Raw genomic sequence first — 16,682 nt, forward strand, 5'->3', positions numbered from 1 at the left:
TGATTTCCAGACGCTCTGAAAGACTTTCCCAGCGACTGATTAATCCCCATGAGCTCTGGTGATGCATATAATCCAATACTCTCTGAATGTCCCCACAAACACACACACCACAAACAACAACAACAAAAGGGGTCAGTACAAATTGCTACGTGTGTCATGTACAAAAGGGGACCCATGTCGAGATGACTGGAGCATTATCTCTGCATGCCAGGCCCATGTTGGGCTGTTAGCAGCAATTAATACAACAGGCAGGGGAAGGGGAAAACAAAAAGTTATTTGGATTCGCTAGCCATGAGGGACTCCAGGGGAAACAGCAGCTTAATGATTTCACTGCCAGCCAGGAGCTGGGCGGTTGGACCAGGCTGGCAGCCTTAAAGGGACGCTGTCAAGACAGACGTTATGGGCCACATCCCCACCTGCTGTAAATGGATGTAGCTCCATTGCATGGAAAGGGTCAGATTGATTCCCCCAGCTGCTTTAAATGGATTGAATTCCATTGTTGCCCAGGGCCCTGATCCCCAGCTGGTATCAATCAATGTACGTTAGCTGCTGGTCTGACTCTACAGGCCACTTTCTGCTCATGCTTACCCCACTGCAAATCCCGATTCATTCCCATAAAGTCAAGGGATCTCATTCTCCTCTCACCAGTGTAACTCCATCCACTCCAGTTTCACTTACACCAGTGAAAGCAAGAGCAGACTCTATAGATTTATAGCAGGGTAACTAACTGAGAGCAAAGTTTGCCCACCGGGACCAAACTTGTGCTTGGTGGCACTCCCCATTGAGCTCAGGGATTCATTTGGCCCCGTATTGCTAATAACTCCTTAGCTGACCCAGATGAAAGGATTTTAAAGCTCTAACTAAAGAATCCCTTAAGTTCTGGAACACTGTTTGCATCCACTCCATTTGGGGCAGCTGCGCTGGTCAACTACATTTGCATTCAGAATCCTTAGGCCAAATCCTCAATTCGTATAAATCAGTGTAGCACCACTGACCTTTTTCTCTGCTGACTTGGGGTGGCCAAGACGGGACACGCTGTTCAAGGAGAGCGCATGCAATTATGGGATTGTCAGTATTATTTTGTCTCCCACGCCGTACCTCTGCTAACATTCGGTTTGCTTCTTTGAGCACTGCTGTGCCTTGAGCAGAGCTTGACATTGTGCTGGCCACAACGATGCCCTGGTCTTTTTCCTGAGTGGTTACAGTTGCATTTAAGACTCAGCAAAGTGTGGGACTAGTTCAAGCTATTCCCTCTAGCACACATCACCTTGCATTTGTCTCCTCTGGATTTCATCTCCTAGCCTGCTGGCCTTTCACCTAGCTTTATAAGAGCCCTCTGAAACTCCCCACTGTCCTTTCTAGCCTTGATGAACATCAGTAACTTTGTCTCCCCTTCCTGTTCGCCTCCTTTTCCAGATCAATGATAAATATATTAAACAACACTGGACCTAGCACAGAACCTTGAGGCACCTTGCTGGTAACCTTCTGCCATACTGGAAATTGACCACTAATTGCTAGCCTTTGTTCCCTGTCTCTTAGCCTGTTTCTGATCCGCGACAGTACTTTGCTTCCCACTCCGGGACAACTTAGCTTCCTTAATAGCCTCTTGGCAGGAACTTTGTCCGAGGCTTTTAAAAAGTTATATCTTCCAACTCTCCCTTATCCACTGGTTTGACGACACATTCAAAGAACTCAGACCCCTCTCTGGCATAGGGCCTTCTAGATCCTGACCAGACCCCGTGAGTCGCATGTTGAAGCAAATAGGCAGCCAGTGCAGAGATCGGGGTGCCGGTGTCTTGTACTCAGAGTGACTCAGCCCACAGAGATGAGCTGCTGCGGTTGCTGCACTGAGCCAGTCGAAGCTGGCCTGGGCTCTTTTCAAGTGCAACCCGGAAGACTGTGCATTGAGTTGATCCAGCCTGGGGGTTTTAAAGGACTGGAACACTGCAGTGAGGTCAGCCAAGTCACAGCCTGCGGATGAATCGCAGATGAAACAAATCACACTATGGGCCAGTCCAAGGGGATCCAAGAGCTGCACTGAATCCAGTAGGAAACCAAGGCTGCAAAGCCTGTGAGTGACTTCCCAAGAGCAGGTGCAGCCCACCCTTCCAGAGCAGGGGCTCTCAACCCAACATCCTGAACTGGTGCCAGGGGGTCATGACCACCATGCCCCTCCCACATTGTTAAATGGGAGCATGATCCTGGCTAGATGGAGAGGGGTGTGTCCCCCTGTATGGAAAAAGTGGAGAACCATTGCTCTAGGGAATGTGTCTAGTGGTTAAAGCAGGAGACCTGGGTTCTGTTCCCAACTCTGCAGCCTGGCTCTGCGCCTCAGTTTCCCCACTTGTACAATAGGAATAAAATCCTGACCTACCTCCCAGGGGGAGCATGAAACTGGATTAATTAAAGGGAGGGCCACAGAGGGAGCCTATGGGAGAGCTGGGAATGGCACCCCAGCTATATCTACCACCCGTATATTTGTGTGGTGACCGCGTGGTTCAGAGCCGCCTTACCTAGGGGCCTGAGATCTTTTGATGTGCCTGCCTACATCATCCTCTATGTATCCAATAAGTGCTGGCTGCACCCAAGGAGGCGGGAGAGCAAAGGATCCCATCTCTGATCCCATCCCAGACCATGATGTAGTTTAGAATAGCCTCAGGGATACTCTAAATTAGATCAGGCCTTCCCAAGGGTCATTAATGCAGCCGGGGATCATTGTATCACAAAGGCACCCCAGCCATGCCCCTTCCTTCTGGCCACTTCCCTTGGGGCAGAGCCTTGGAAGGGGGTAGCCAAGCCAATTAAGCAGGAATGGCACCAAGAGGCCACACAGCAACCCAGCCACTGGGAACATTCAAACAGCCAAGTCCTCTATTTTCACCTGGCTCAGCCCTGTTCTCCTTCCCCTCCCTCCCCTGTGCTCTCTTCACTCAGCCCAACCCCCTTGTCTGGCTGCCGCCCCATCCCATTCTGCCCTGCTCCCTTGCCAGTCCCAGGGCCTTTCTCCAGGTTGCACTCCCCTCCGCAACCCTATCTGCCGTACCATCTCCCGCCTTCCACAAACCATCCTTTTCCAGGAGGCTCGAAGCTATGAGCCTCTTAAACCTTTACACACAAAGAACATTAGAAACAAACAGCAACAAAATGATGTTGCCTCCAAGCCATGAGCACCAGCCTCCTAAGGGCTTGAGCTAAAGCCCACTGACTTCAATAGGAGTCTTCCCATTGGCTCCAATGGAGTCTAGATCCAAACCTAAGTGACTGCATAATCCCCCTGCACTCTTCTTGGTCACGGAGTCATACATTTTAAGGCTAGAAGGAAGCATTGTGTCTGACCACCTGCAGAACACAAGTCACATCACTTCCCTGAATTAATTTCTGCTTTAGGCCCAATAGCAGCGGTTAAACGAAAATAGTCTTTTAGGAAAAACATCCAATCTGGATTTTAAAACTTCCAGCGATGGAGAATTCTCCACAAACCCTGGTAAGTTGTGCCAATGGCTAATTCCCCTCCCTGCTAAAAAAATTCCACCTTATCTCTAGTCTGAATTTGCCTTGCTCCAGCTCCCAGCCATTAGTTCAGCTCCTACAGTCCCCATCGCCTGGCCAACTGCACAGCGCCCATCTCTGGTGCTGCTAATCCGCTGCCTGTCACCAGCACTCAATTCACTTTAAAAGCTACAGAGTAGTCTGATGGCCTCAGATCTAGTGTAAATGTGTGCAACACATGGGAGGTCAAATGGGGACACAGGCATGGTAGGAGGTTGAGCCAGGGGAGCTAATAAGTGGAACAAATAGTTAAATCTCCACTGGATGCTTTTACATGGATACTCATCCATCAAATCCTTTGTATCATTACCCCTCTGAACCCATCCCTTAGACATTCTATCTTGGGGCTCTGGTGATATGGACAAGCCACGCAAGAGTCCCTTTCATGATTTCATTGACGGAACAAGGATAATGGTCTCAAGTTGCAGTGGGGGAGGTTTAGGTTGGATATTAGGAAAAACTTTTTCACTAGGAGGGTGGTGAAGCACTGGAATGGGTCACCTAGGGAGGTGGTGGAATCACCATCCTTAGGGGTTTTTAAGGCCCAGTTTGACAAAGCCCTGGCTGGGATGCTTTAGTTGGGGATTGGTGCTGCTTTGAGCAGGGGGTTGGACTAGATACCTCCTGAGGTCCCTTCCAACCCTGATATTCTAGGATTCATTTCACCAAGAGCCCTTGTGCAACAAACAAGTGGCCACATTTTATCCTCTTCTCTCCGTCTGTGAAAGCAAATGTGATAAACAGAGAAATTTACAATGACTCTGCTCTTCGGCTTCTGCCTTATCGGAACAGGAAATTGTCTCATTCTTTAGATCCTCTGTTATTGCTATTTCTGTAATCCGCCGGGATCTGCAGGGATAAGAGGCTCCTTTGAGAAAGGGCTCGGGGACTTGTTATAACAATATGCCGCCTCCATCCAAAGTTGTAGACACAGGGTGAGAGGAAAAAAAAAAAAAAAGGTAAAATAAAATTGAGATCTCATCTGACTCCTTCAGTAGAAAACAATGAGCCAGCTTTGCTCGGGTAACTCCGATGGGACTTGAGCACAGATGCTTTGAGGAAGCATCTAGGGTTTAATCTCAGCCACCGGCAGCAAAACACTTTGTGTGCGTGCATACCTCCCCTACTCCCCTTCCCCCCCACCCACCATGAAGCCATTTTAAGGGGGCATCCTTAGATCTGGGGAGCACTATATTATTTGTGTTGTGGTAGCACCTAGAGGCCTCATCTAAGATCAGGGCTCCACTGTGCAAGGCGCTGTTCGTACACGCCCCCTAAGAGACGGTCCCCTACCCCAATGAGTTTACAATCAAACAGATGAAGGATTATCATCCCCAGAGGCACATGAATGCTAAGTGATGTGCCCAAGGTCACACAGGGAACCCATGGCAGAGCTAAGAACTGAACCCCTGTTTCCCAGGCCGGCACTGTAACCTCAAAGCCATCCTTTCTCTCAGCTTCCTCCTCTGATAGTAGTAGACTCCAGTTCCACCATCTATACCTGCAACAGAGGGCCCAAGGTTGAAATAGCATGCTCAATAAGCCTTGGTTTAGCGTGCAGAACGGCAGAGGCCTAGATCCACAGACAGATGGGCAGAGGGCTAAGGTGCGATACCACCTGTGCGGAGCAGCTGCTGCTATGTATGAGCACTGGGTGTAGCTGGGGAACCCAAAGGGTCACACGGCCAGGCAGGGCAGAGCAGAGCAGAGCAGAGAGCTGTGAGGCACAGGCTCCAGGTTCACGTGCTGTTAGACAGATGCAAAGATAAGAAGGAAAGAACTTCTTTGTTTAAACACAAGCTCCCGTGGAGAAGAGCTCGCCGGCCGTCAATCCGAACTTGAACAGAACTCCTCGACTCCGGGGGGTGGCCAAAAAAGCTTCATTCACATTTTTTGCCCAGTTGGGCCCAGGAGCGTGCAGAAGACTGGTCTACGCGCATCTTCCGCCCCCAGCTGCAGAGCAAAGAGATGCAGGGCCCGGTTTCCCACCTGGGTGTAATGGTGGAGAAAGCAGAGATCCGGGGGTGGAGGCGAGAGGAGACTCAGGCCCCTCGGACATTTGTAAATGCTCAGGGAAGCGCTGGTGCAGCATCTGAAATTCAAAGTGCTTTATCTGAGGAAGCAAAGGGAATGTCGGCCCCTGCCGGGATTTAGCTGTGAAATTCAAGCAGGGGCAGAGGGACTGTCAAAGAGATGCCAATTTTGACCATCTTCCGACTGGGATTGTCGAATGGAAACTAAGGGAGTTAGGCACTCCGTCTTCCTTCATCTCCCGTGGAAATATCAAGTTAGTCTCCCTCCATCCATACCAAGCAGGTGCGTCCCAGAGCCGACCGTCCCCAGCAGGGGAGCGCACGCATGAAGGAAACTGTTCTCTGACAGGTCAGTGGCTGCAGAGGGAGTGGGTATACTTTAACGAGAAGGGCGGCTGTGTTGCCTCCAAAGGGAGCTGGGGACAGCACGGTGCTAGCCTCTAATAGGATCGTTAGCAGCTTGAGTGCTGAGGAACCCGGCACCGTACCAGCCCCGAAAGGGAGGCGAGCCTTATTGTCGAATTGCTACTTGACAGCCAGCTTTTGGCAGCCCTAAATTATCCCATGACAAGCGGCAGCGAGGAGGTGAGCAACCTTGCGCATAATCTACAATCATTATCATTTCCATCTTTATTACCCACAGTGTGCCGAGCACATTACGGCAGCTTTAAGGGAGCTTTTGTTTTGCAATAATTCCTTAAGAAACCTGCTTTCTTGTTAGTATCTCCCCTGCCAGCTCATCAAAATGGAAATGCTGCTCGAGGCTCCATTTATTTTCTTTAATTCGCCTTCCTACTTTTAACCGGAGCAGCTGGGCTTGGTAGCAAATCTCACCTCTGGAATGTGGCGCTGGAAGGTTTAAATAGCACGCTCTGGTGCCCTGGTAGGTGCCATCTCCTCAGGAGGGATGTTTAACCACATGCACCAGAGAAAAGGATCTCCATTTAAGAGCTCATGGCAGGTTTCAAAAGGACTGCAGGGACAAACCCGGTGCCCAGAGCTGGCACTCCTCCACGATGTAACAGGTTCTAATGTCCAAGCCTTCAAGGAGCCGCTACTGAGTTCAAGGCGCCACTGTGTCTCCCTACACAAGTGTTACTCCACCACAACAGCTGGCGCAAAGGCAGACAGGAGGGCACGTTCTGGCACTTCTCTGAGCGCAGGTTCTGGATCAAGGGAAATTCCTCCACCGACCCAGTCTGGTGCAACAACCACCACCAGCAATTCCCAGAAAGTGCCTGCAGAAGCCTCTGCAATGGGGGGTGGACATAGCACGTCATGGCACGTGCAGCATCTTCAGAAGAGCACACGGGAGAGCAGAGGCCAGAGCGGGGGTGGAGCAGGTGGACCCTGCAGTAAAAATCAGTGAGGGTGACAGCAATGTGATGGGAGGAGCAGGGCTGAATCTATTACCTTTACACCCCTGCCTACCATCTCCAGCTCTGGGAAGTGCCCTGAGATACTATCAGGCACAAGAGGCACCGAGAAAAGACCAAGTCTGATTAAGCTTCCCACTCCTGCAAGAGGGAATCCAAGATGGCAGCCAGGATGGAAGAAAGCAAGATGGGAAGGGCTCATCGGTTACAGATTTCAGAGGGACGAGAGCATAAGGGTTCATTGTCACAGACCACAAAAGCTGGGGCAGGGAGCGTTAGTGGTAGTAACTTTGAAACTGGACTTCTTTTCTGGCTGGGAGAGGGAATTTGGTCAGCTCCATGGACAGAGATTTTCTTTATCAAATTCAGGATGCTCATTCTCACTTCATTACAAAGGAGGTTTCTTTAGAGCTGACTTTATGATGAGAAAGTTGCTACCATCAATAGAGAAATACAGAGATGCCATAGACAGACAGATACTATACAGAAACCATCCACAGAAGCTGTGGACAGACATCCAGATAGACAGACGCCATCAGAGACAGAAATCTTAGACACACAGATACTATATTACATGGACACACACCATCAATAGGTAGATACATACCTAGACAGATAGCTAGCTAGACATATAGATAGATACTATCGATAGACACAGACACCTAGACTAGCCAGACAGATGCCATTGACAGACATCATACAGATACCACCGATAGATGCTGCAGGCAGACAGACAGGCACCTAGCTAGCTAGACAGACAGATAATTACAATCTCAATCTCAATATTTCATTTTCGATAGCATTTCTCACCCACACTGCTGACACAGTGACACTCCTAGAGGATAATAGGCACCCAGAGTCATAGACACAGCTATTGAAAATGTGACACTCCACTACAGAGAAGAATTCTAGGTTTCTAGTATCACGCAGGGTATAGCGAATGCTGATCAGTGCCTCCTTTTTGATATCCCTCCCACTGCCCATAGTACTGCTCAATGACGTTAATAACCATTGGTTATTGCAGTACATCATAGTACTGGAGTTAAAGATGAGCAACCAGGCTTAGATCGTCTCCCCAAGATGAACAGAGCAGAATATCGGAAGCAACACACACTTTCATAAGGAACAATACTCTTCATTAACCACGCTCCTTTGAGACTATGATTCCTAACACTGGTCTGTCTGTATTACGGCTGAAGTTCTGGCCCAACTTGCTTCTATCTGCACTGACTGCACAGTTGCCTTTAACATCATGTTAGTCAGCAGGACTCCTTGGAGTCATGGCCTGACACCACGTAATTTGCTACTGTAGACAAGGGCCAGGAGTGATGGTGCCTGGCGCAAGAGGGTTACGTTTTCCGCTTGCCCTGGTCCCTGCTACCAGATGTGCTCTCTGTCCCCCACCACAGCCAAGCGGAGGAATTTGTCACAGGAGCTTGTGTTGCCAAAACATGCAGGTGTTAATTAAAATCACAGCAACCCAGTAATCGAGAGAGAAACAGCAGAGTCAAGGGGCTGTTTTTCTTTTCCTCGTTGTCTCTCTCCCCAGATCTCCTGGGCTGGTAATGCCGAGAGTGTCGCTGTTACGCAACTTCCCTGTTTTTCAGGGAGTTTTACTGCTGGGCAGAGGCGCCCGAATGGCAACCCTGGAGCCCTCTGTATATACACAGGGCGTGGGAAGTGGCATGGCAAGCTTCCCGGGTGCACCCTGTGCCTTGAAACTATCCAGTGAGTCAGATGGGGGCTTATTGCACAGAAGTTGGGGCGGGGGGGGGAGGGGAGAAGAGAGGATGAATGGAAGCAGAAGAGGACAAGGCAGAGAGGAGGTAGATCCAGGTACTGCTCCCACTGTCTCCTGGCGTGACCTCAGCCAAGTCACTTAAGGTCTGGCTCCGCTTCCAGCTGGAGACGTCAATCCCAGCTTGAGGAGACGCACTAGCTCTGATTGAGCTAGCCTGCTAAAAAGTGGGGTTGCCACGGTGGGCTGAGCAGCAGGAGGGGCTAGCCACCCCAAGTGGGATCCCATCCAACAGACTGGCGTGTATTTGGGGTAGCTCACCCCTTCTGCTCCCAGGGCTACCCTTCGGTTTCTAGCACAGCAGCTCACTCAGAGCGAATGCGGGCGTGTCTCCTCAAGCCGGAAGGGACACCTTCAGCTCCCCGTGCGGATGCAGCCTAAATCTCTCGCTGCCTCAGTTCCCCATCTGTACAACCAGGAGAACGGTCCTTCTTTGGTCTGTCTTGTCCATTTCAATCTTCAGCTTTCAAGGAGAGACAGTCCCTGCCCTGGGGGTATTACAGGACCCGGCACAACCGGGCTAGGCACCAGCAGAACACAAACAAGTCAGCCCAGTTAGCAAGCAGAGAAGAGGAGCTAAGGGTCTCATTCTCATCTCCCATTTGAAGAGAGTGAGGGGAGACCGGGCTCCATGGGTGCATCCATTCCTTGACCTGTCTGTTGAGGCTGCCAGTCACAAGGGTGGCTACTGAAAAGCTTTCGACGCTGGGCTGAGACCTGACTATTTGCACTTGTGCTGGAGGGTTATGAGATCCTTTGGGCTTGGGAGGTGGCATGTTTTCAATGCCCCACACTTAGTGTTAGGAGGACATAGCTCACCTCCAGGCTGAGCTTAATACCAGACAAATGGGACGGTATTTACCTACTGCAGGCTGTGAATCTCCCCAGGATTCCCAGCAGAACTACCAGCCATTGGCTGTGTTTCCAGAAATGAAGTTACTCTAGGGCTGAGGCAATGGGGGGGCAGCCAGAACACATGTAGCAGCAGGACACCTGGCCCCCTTACAGCTTCTGCTCAGAGCCTGGCAATGGCAGCCGTCACTACCAGCGGCACATCCCATTTCTCAGCACCAGGGACATTAAAACAGTCCGGGAGATGTTGAGTCACCCCCACCCCTCGAGAGGCTCAAGCTGTAGCAGCTCGTCCTTTTAGCTCTGGAGATCCCCAGCTCAATCCCCACTGTGTCAGCCAAGATGGCAGCCGTCACACGAGTGGGGGATCATCCGGCCGGAGAGGGGGACCTATAACACACGTTCACCAGTGATGAACCAGTCCATCCGGAGGGCATGTATAGGTTGGGTAGGGGGGCCTTTGCATCTGGCTTTGGTCAGCGTTAGGGCAGCAGGGTATATTATGGGCACTGCCAATAACTACGGGGGTGAGGGCACAGCCATGAACCATCTGGGAGATCTCCCACCCATGCCCACTTTGTCTGAACACAACAGCAGCCAGACTCCAGATTTGCTGGGATGCTCAGGCTGGGGAGAGGGTTGTGATACCCATCAATTGTGGGAGCAGTAATCTTCAGGTGCCCGGGAGAACCGTGCCTGGCTATCTCACTCACCCAGGCTCTGCCTCCGTCAGACTCCCTGCATCCTGGGCCAGAGTCCTGTGTGCGACAACTTCAGCCAGCCCAGCCCAGTAGGACTCACACTGCCTGCCTTTCAACACAGCCTTGTCTGACAGGGAGGAGATGGGCAGGGGGATGAGAGAGAGAGAATATTGGGGAAGAGAAAGTAATAAAGAGAGACACACAGGGAGAAGGAAACGAGGGGAGTGAAAGAAGAGCACAAGAAAGATGGAGTGAAAGACAGAAGGTGCCGGGGGAAAAGAAGACAGAACAAGAGGGAGAACCAGCAAAGGCAGCGAGTTCACTCTAGTCTGGCAGGTCTCCAGTGGGAGGGGGAGCTCCCTTACCCACTGAGATCCCGAATCCAGAAGGCTCACAGGGGGAAACCATCACACCTCTCTCTGGACATGTTGCTCCCCGCACCGTGCGTTCTTATCCTGTTACCTTTCAGCAAAGCGGGGGACATGGGGCATGAACCAAAACCACAGGCTCTCCCCCACCCCCTCCCTCTTACCTTTTCCGCCGACTGTGACGTCCCAAAAAATATGGGGATGAAGGCTAACCAGACGATGCAGGTCGTGTACATGGTGAACCCGATGGGTTTGGCTTCATTAAAGGTCTCCGGAACCCCGCGGGTCTTAATGGCGTACACAGTGCACGTCACCATGAGGAGCATGCTGTATCCGAGCAAACAGATGAGAGACAGGTCGGAAATGTCACATTTGAGGATACCCCGGGCAAAGAGGGGGTCCGTAGTCCGCTGATCCTCATAGTCAATGATGGAGTGAGAGGGATCCACAATGAACCAGATGCAGACGCCCATCAGCTGCAGAGAGATGAGGCTGAAGGTGATGACCAGCTGGGAGGCGGGGCTGATGAAGCGAGGGGCGCTGACCGACTTCTTGCCCTGCTCGAAGATGCGGTAGATGCGGTTGGTCTTGGTGAGCAGGGCCGCGTAGCTGATGCTCATGCCCAGCCCCAGGAAGATACGCCGCAGCGAGCAGGTGCCCATGCCGGGTTCGGCGATCATCAGGAAGGTGGTGGCGTAGCAGAGGAAGATGCCCGTCAGCAGCACGTAGCTGAGCTCCCGCCCCGAGGCCTTGACGATGGGCGTGTCGTTGTAGCGCACGAACGTCACCACCACAAAGAGGGTGGCGATAATGCCCATGAGGGCGATGAAGACGGGCACCACAGCCCAGGGCGAGCTCCACTCCAGCTTCACGATGGGGATGGGGACGCAGCTGGTGTGGTTCTCATCGGGGCGCTCGTTAAAGCGGCACATCTTGCAGTGGAACTCGTCCAGCTGGTACTGGTAGCCGTCGCAGCGCTCGCAGTGCCAGCAGCACGGGATGCCCTTCACCAGCTTCTTCCTCTCGCCCGGCTTGCACGGCTGGCTGCAGATGGAGCTGGGGAGCTGGTGGGCCCCCCCAGGCCAGTGCATGCGCTCTATCTGCGGGAAGAGAGAGGAGAGGCCTCGCTGATCAACAACGAACTCAGCCCTTTGAGTGTACAAGGGGCTGGTAACACTGACTTGCTCTAAGCACAGTGTGGGCAAGTGTTGGGTGAGCTTGCCTCAGTCACCGGTAGCCTAAGGGCTTGTCTACTTGGGGAGTTTAAGCAGGATTAAAGCAAGTTAAAATCGAGTTAGTCCACTTTATCATTTGTGTGCCTGCAATGCTACTGAAAACTACTTTGGCAGTCTCCCAATGGCTACCCCACACTGCTTTGTGGGCGATCTTTACTGATCTCCCCAGCTCAGGGGTCAAGTTGACCGGATGTCCCCTCCCCAATATGTATGATGGGATGATGCTACATTTTGTCCATACACGACAACAGTTGTGATAATACCCAAGAAGCCCTATAGCATGCCTCGAGCGGCCGTGTGGAGCCAGGCCGAGATGCTGGATCCCATCAGGAGCTGGGGAGAAGCGCGATGCTGGAAGCTCTCATGCCAGCCACTGCAATAAAGACCCTTTTTGTGGACATTGCTGGGCAGATGACTGAGAGGGGCTATGGCCAGGATGCCGAACAGCGCTAGATGAAGAGCAAACAGCTCAGGAGAATATACGTTAAAACAAGAGATGACAGGAAAAGGTCCGGTGGGAAACATGCAACTGGTCCATTTTTTGAGGAGCTGGACAGGACTTTGCATAATTACGTGACCACTCAACCCAGGCAGATAGTGGAGCCTCCTGCTCACTAACACCCCCTTTCCCCTCCAAGGATAACCAGCAAGACTCATTGGAGGATGAGCTCAAGAGGCCAATGAAGAGATCTCCCTGGAAAGACAGGATCTCTTCGGGACCAAGTACCCTGATGCCAGCCATGTGGAAGACAAGCCCCATTTCTGCCCTGCAACAATCAACTCCAATTCCTAGGCAGCACAGCCCAGACCGGAACTCAGGAGGCTGATCCTACAGAGGGAACCTCAGCATGTACATTTTAATTATTATTATTTTTTAAATAATGAAATATTTAAATTTCAATGTATTATGAGGATGCCATCCTACCGTGCTAGCTTCCGTTCTAGGCGCCCCATGGCCACTGCCATTGTAGGCAGGTGTGAGGGAGAAGCCTTTCTGAAATGGAGGTCCACGCTTCCCTCTGTTGATCCACATTTTCTGTTCGGGCCCCTGGCTCCCCTTTCCAAAATGGCGGCTCTGCTGGCTGGGCTATCAACCTCCATCTCATGCTAAAGCCTGTTCTCAGACCCACATTTTAGAGGGCACATGCCCATACCTATTTTCTTTTCCCCTTCCCTCAGTTGTCCTGCAAGGCAAACGCCTGCCCTCCCCCTCACACCCTGTCTGCCAGTTCAAAATGGCGGCCGGCAACATGGTGCAGCTGTGGCCTCTACCCCATCACCACCTGTGGCAGATTTGCTTAATACCTATGCCTAGGGAGGTTGTAGAATCTCCATCACTGGAGATTTTTAAGAGCAGGTTAGACAAACGCTTGTCAGGGGTGGTCGAGATAATACTTAGTCCTGCCACGAGTGCAGGGGACTGGACTAGATGACCTCTCGAGGTCCCTTCCAATCCTATGATTCTATAATGGAAACACCCCTTTGTGTGACAGGAGACTGTGGTTACAGCAAAAGAAGCTAGTGTTCTCAATTTACGTGAGATAGACATGAGCATGCAATGCTCAAATGTCTAGACAAAAATTGAGAATTTTTCCAACCTTAGATTTTGCTTTATTGCCCCTGCAGACTGGGTGAAAGTGCAGAGGAAAATAGATAGGCTTTTGCAATGATTGCCTGAAGCATTCACTGTTCCCGGTCTTCCTGTACGTAAGCCTGTGAAAAGCCACAAAGAGCTTTTCTATCCCCACAGCAAAGCTGTTTCACTGTAAAAATGCACGTTACAGGGCATTTCTACCTCAGTGGCACACTCAATTTTTGTCTAGACATTATGAGGATTGGCAGCACAGCCATTCCCTCAGGATAACTCCCAACTCCTGTCCACTCCTGTAGCACTTCCAGGGGACCATCTCAGGGAATAACTTCCCAGCATATCTCATTGGTTGGGCCTTCATCTTCTTAAATAAAGCCATTCTCTGCCGTTTAGGCCTGGTCTACACTACAAACTTAGGTCGGCGGAAGCAGCCTTAAGTTAACCTAATAATGTATGCATCTACACTACCAGCTCCCTTCCGCCAACCTAAGTTGCCTGTAACATTGTCTTCTGTACTCCACATCCGCAAGAGATATAGCACTTAATTCAATGTTGATGGGTCAACAGAGAGGTAGTGTAGACGCAGCACTAGTCATCTGCCTCAGGATATCATCCAGAGTCAGCACAGCCTAAAAGGGAGGTATCCAGCTGGCCCCCATGTTCACCCGCTAATCCCTCTGATGCCACATAAGCACCTCCGAGGCAAAACCAACCCGGGAACATAATTCCTGACCACAACCCCATTAAATCACTCTCCCCCAGCCACCAAGATACAAAGCCGAACAGACAAAAATCCCAATGCACACACCATTTACCATCTCCGAGGTTCCCCAAGCCTGAGAAGAATCGCAGGGAGGTAAAGCCAGAAATAGATACAACCCCCCCCACACACACACACATACTGTCACAGCCTCTCTAGAATACAAACAATAACCATTTGTGATATATTTACTACTCCCACATCCCCGGCACCTGCCCTGGCCAAGCCTCCAAGGACAGGGGCCATCAATGGCTGAGTGTCTGGCCAATATCAGGGGAGGGGAAACTCCTGATGAAAAGTTCACAGACATCACTGCAGAGCCCCCAAACTCCTGTACACAGCAGAGAGGTGAGGGCAGTATCTGAGGACGGAGAGGGAAGCAGACAAGGACGTCTCCAGGGAGGTCACTGCAGTGGCCAAGGAGAGTGTGGCAGTTGCCAGGGAAAGCATCGTCATGGTCAAGGACAGTCTAGAAAGACAGAGGAAAATGGAGAGGCAACTGCTGGAAATGATACAAACTAAAATGCCCGGCTGCCACATGGGTTACTATTTAGGTAGCAGGCACTGCAGTACTGCAAACCAGCACCCCAGCCACATTATGCAGCCCCTGGGCAATATGGGCCTCTGGCAATAACAACTCATCCCACCATGCCACCAAATCATGCTCCCAGAGAGGCCAGTCCCTTCACAGACTCTAGCCCAGGGCACTAAGAACCGCGGCGACTGGAACCACAGCTCTTCTGAGCCCTCTATCGCCCCTGGCAACATCAAGCCTTGGCACTCCGCTTCAGAAGGTCCATGAACCAGAAGAGGCAGAGCGAAGGGGTATACTCACCTATGGCTTTAAGCCCCAACGCCACTCTTTGCATTGTGCCCTGTTGCACCTTGCTGCTCCGTTTTGCGGCTGGTTTAATGAAATGGTTCCTTGTCGCTAGAGAATAGACTGCTTTTTAAATGTGTCATTTAATAATTAAAAGCCATTGTTTTATTATCGTTTCAGTTCAAGGTTAATTTCTCTTTGTTACGTAATAGATTGTTTAATAATAAAAACCTGAAAAACATTTTTGGTAAGGAGCTGACTGTTCCTTTTCCACAGAAAGCCCTTAAGTTTGCACTAATTCATAAGGTTTTACACCACACGGGCAAAGACACAAGATACAATAGGGACTGCCACAACGTTGCACTCCCAGGGCTCATAAACCCTGAGCTGCTCAAAAAACTCCCAACTCTCCCTTGCCCCAGGTTAACAGCTGGATGTGCAGCTACACAATTTCAGGCCTGAGACTCAGAATAAGAGCAACCTGACAACATTGCACCGGCTGCTTCTATATTGCATTGTACACCTACTGGCTGCTGCGGAATACAATGTGTTGCTATAACCTTTGAAACGTTTGTTTTTAATGCTGCTTCCAAACTAGTCCACCAAGAGCACCATCTCCCTTTCAAACAGCCTGTCATAACTATAAAGGGAAGGGTAACAGCTCTCCTGTGTACAGTACTATAAAATCCCTCCTGGCCAGAGACTCCAAAATCCTTTTACCTGTAAAGGGTTAAGAAGCTCGGGTAACCTGGCTGACGCCTGACCCAAAGGACCAATAAGGGGACAAGATACTTTCAAATCTTGGGGCGGGGGGGAAAGCTTTTGTTTGTGCTCTTTGTTTGGGAGTTCATTCGCTCTTGGGACTGAAAGGGACCAGACATCAATCCAGGTTCTCCCCATCTTTCTAAACAAGTCTCTCCTATTTCAAACTTGTAAGTAAAAAGCCAGGCAAGGCGTCTTAGTTTTACTTTGTTTTCTCAACTTGTAAATGTACCGTTTACTAGAGTGTTTATCTCTGTTTGCTGTACTTTGAACCTGAGGCTAGAGGGGGGTCCTCTGAGCTCTAAGTTTGATTACCCTGTAAAGTTATTTTCCATACTGATTTTACAGAGATGATTTTTACCTTTTTTCTTTAATTAAAAGCCTTCTTTTTAAGAACCTGATTGATTTTTCCTTGTTTTTTAGATCCAAGGGGGTTGGATCTTGATCCTCCAGGAATTGGTGGGAGGAAGGAGGGGGATGGTTAATTTCTCCTTGTTTTAAGATCCAAGGGGTTTGGATCTGTATTCACCAGGGAATTGGTGAAGAGTTTCTCAAGGCTTCCCAGGGAAGGGAATCCACTTGGGAATGGTGGCAGTGGACCAGATCTAAGCTGGTAGTTAAGCTTAGAAGTTTTCATGCAGGCCCCCACATTTGTACCCTAAAGTTCAGAGTGGGGAAGCAGCCTTGACACAGCCAAACGTACACTCTGTTGCCGCTCTGCTTTTACTGAGGCAGTAGTTAAATAGCTCCTTCCTTCTGTCCAAGCAGCCTGAAAATGGCTTCATTAGCCAGGGAAGCAGAGGACGAACCGGAGGAAATGTCCACGCCATTAATGTC

At 50.5% G+C, this 16,682-nt stretch overlaps 1 protein-coding gene across 2 annotated transcripts in view; it reads right to left on the minus strand.

Annotated features, from left to right (window-relative positions):
• The window catches only part of GRM4 (glutamate metabotropic receptor 4), a 217,772-nt gene that overhangs the window by 19,845 nt on the left and 181,245 nt on the right, over window positions 1-16,682 (minus strand). For both annotated transcript variants that reach the window (XM_034767394.1, XM_034767395.1), the window contains one exon: window positions 10,842-11,777. In XM_034767394.1, coding sequence (XP_034623285.1) covers window positions 10,842-11,777 — 936 coding nt within the window. The remainder of the gene's footprint in view (window positions 1-10,841; window positions 11,778-16,682) is intronic.

The sequence above is a fragment of the Trachemys scripta genome, chromosome 4 (assembly GCF_013100865.1).
Source record: "Trachemys scripta elegans isolate TJP31775 chromosome 4, CAS_Tse_1.0, whole genome shotgun sequence".
Taxonomy (NCBI): Eukaryota; Metazoa; Chordata; order Testudines; family Emydidae; genus Trachemys; species Trachemys scripta.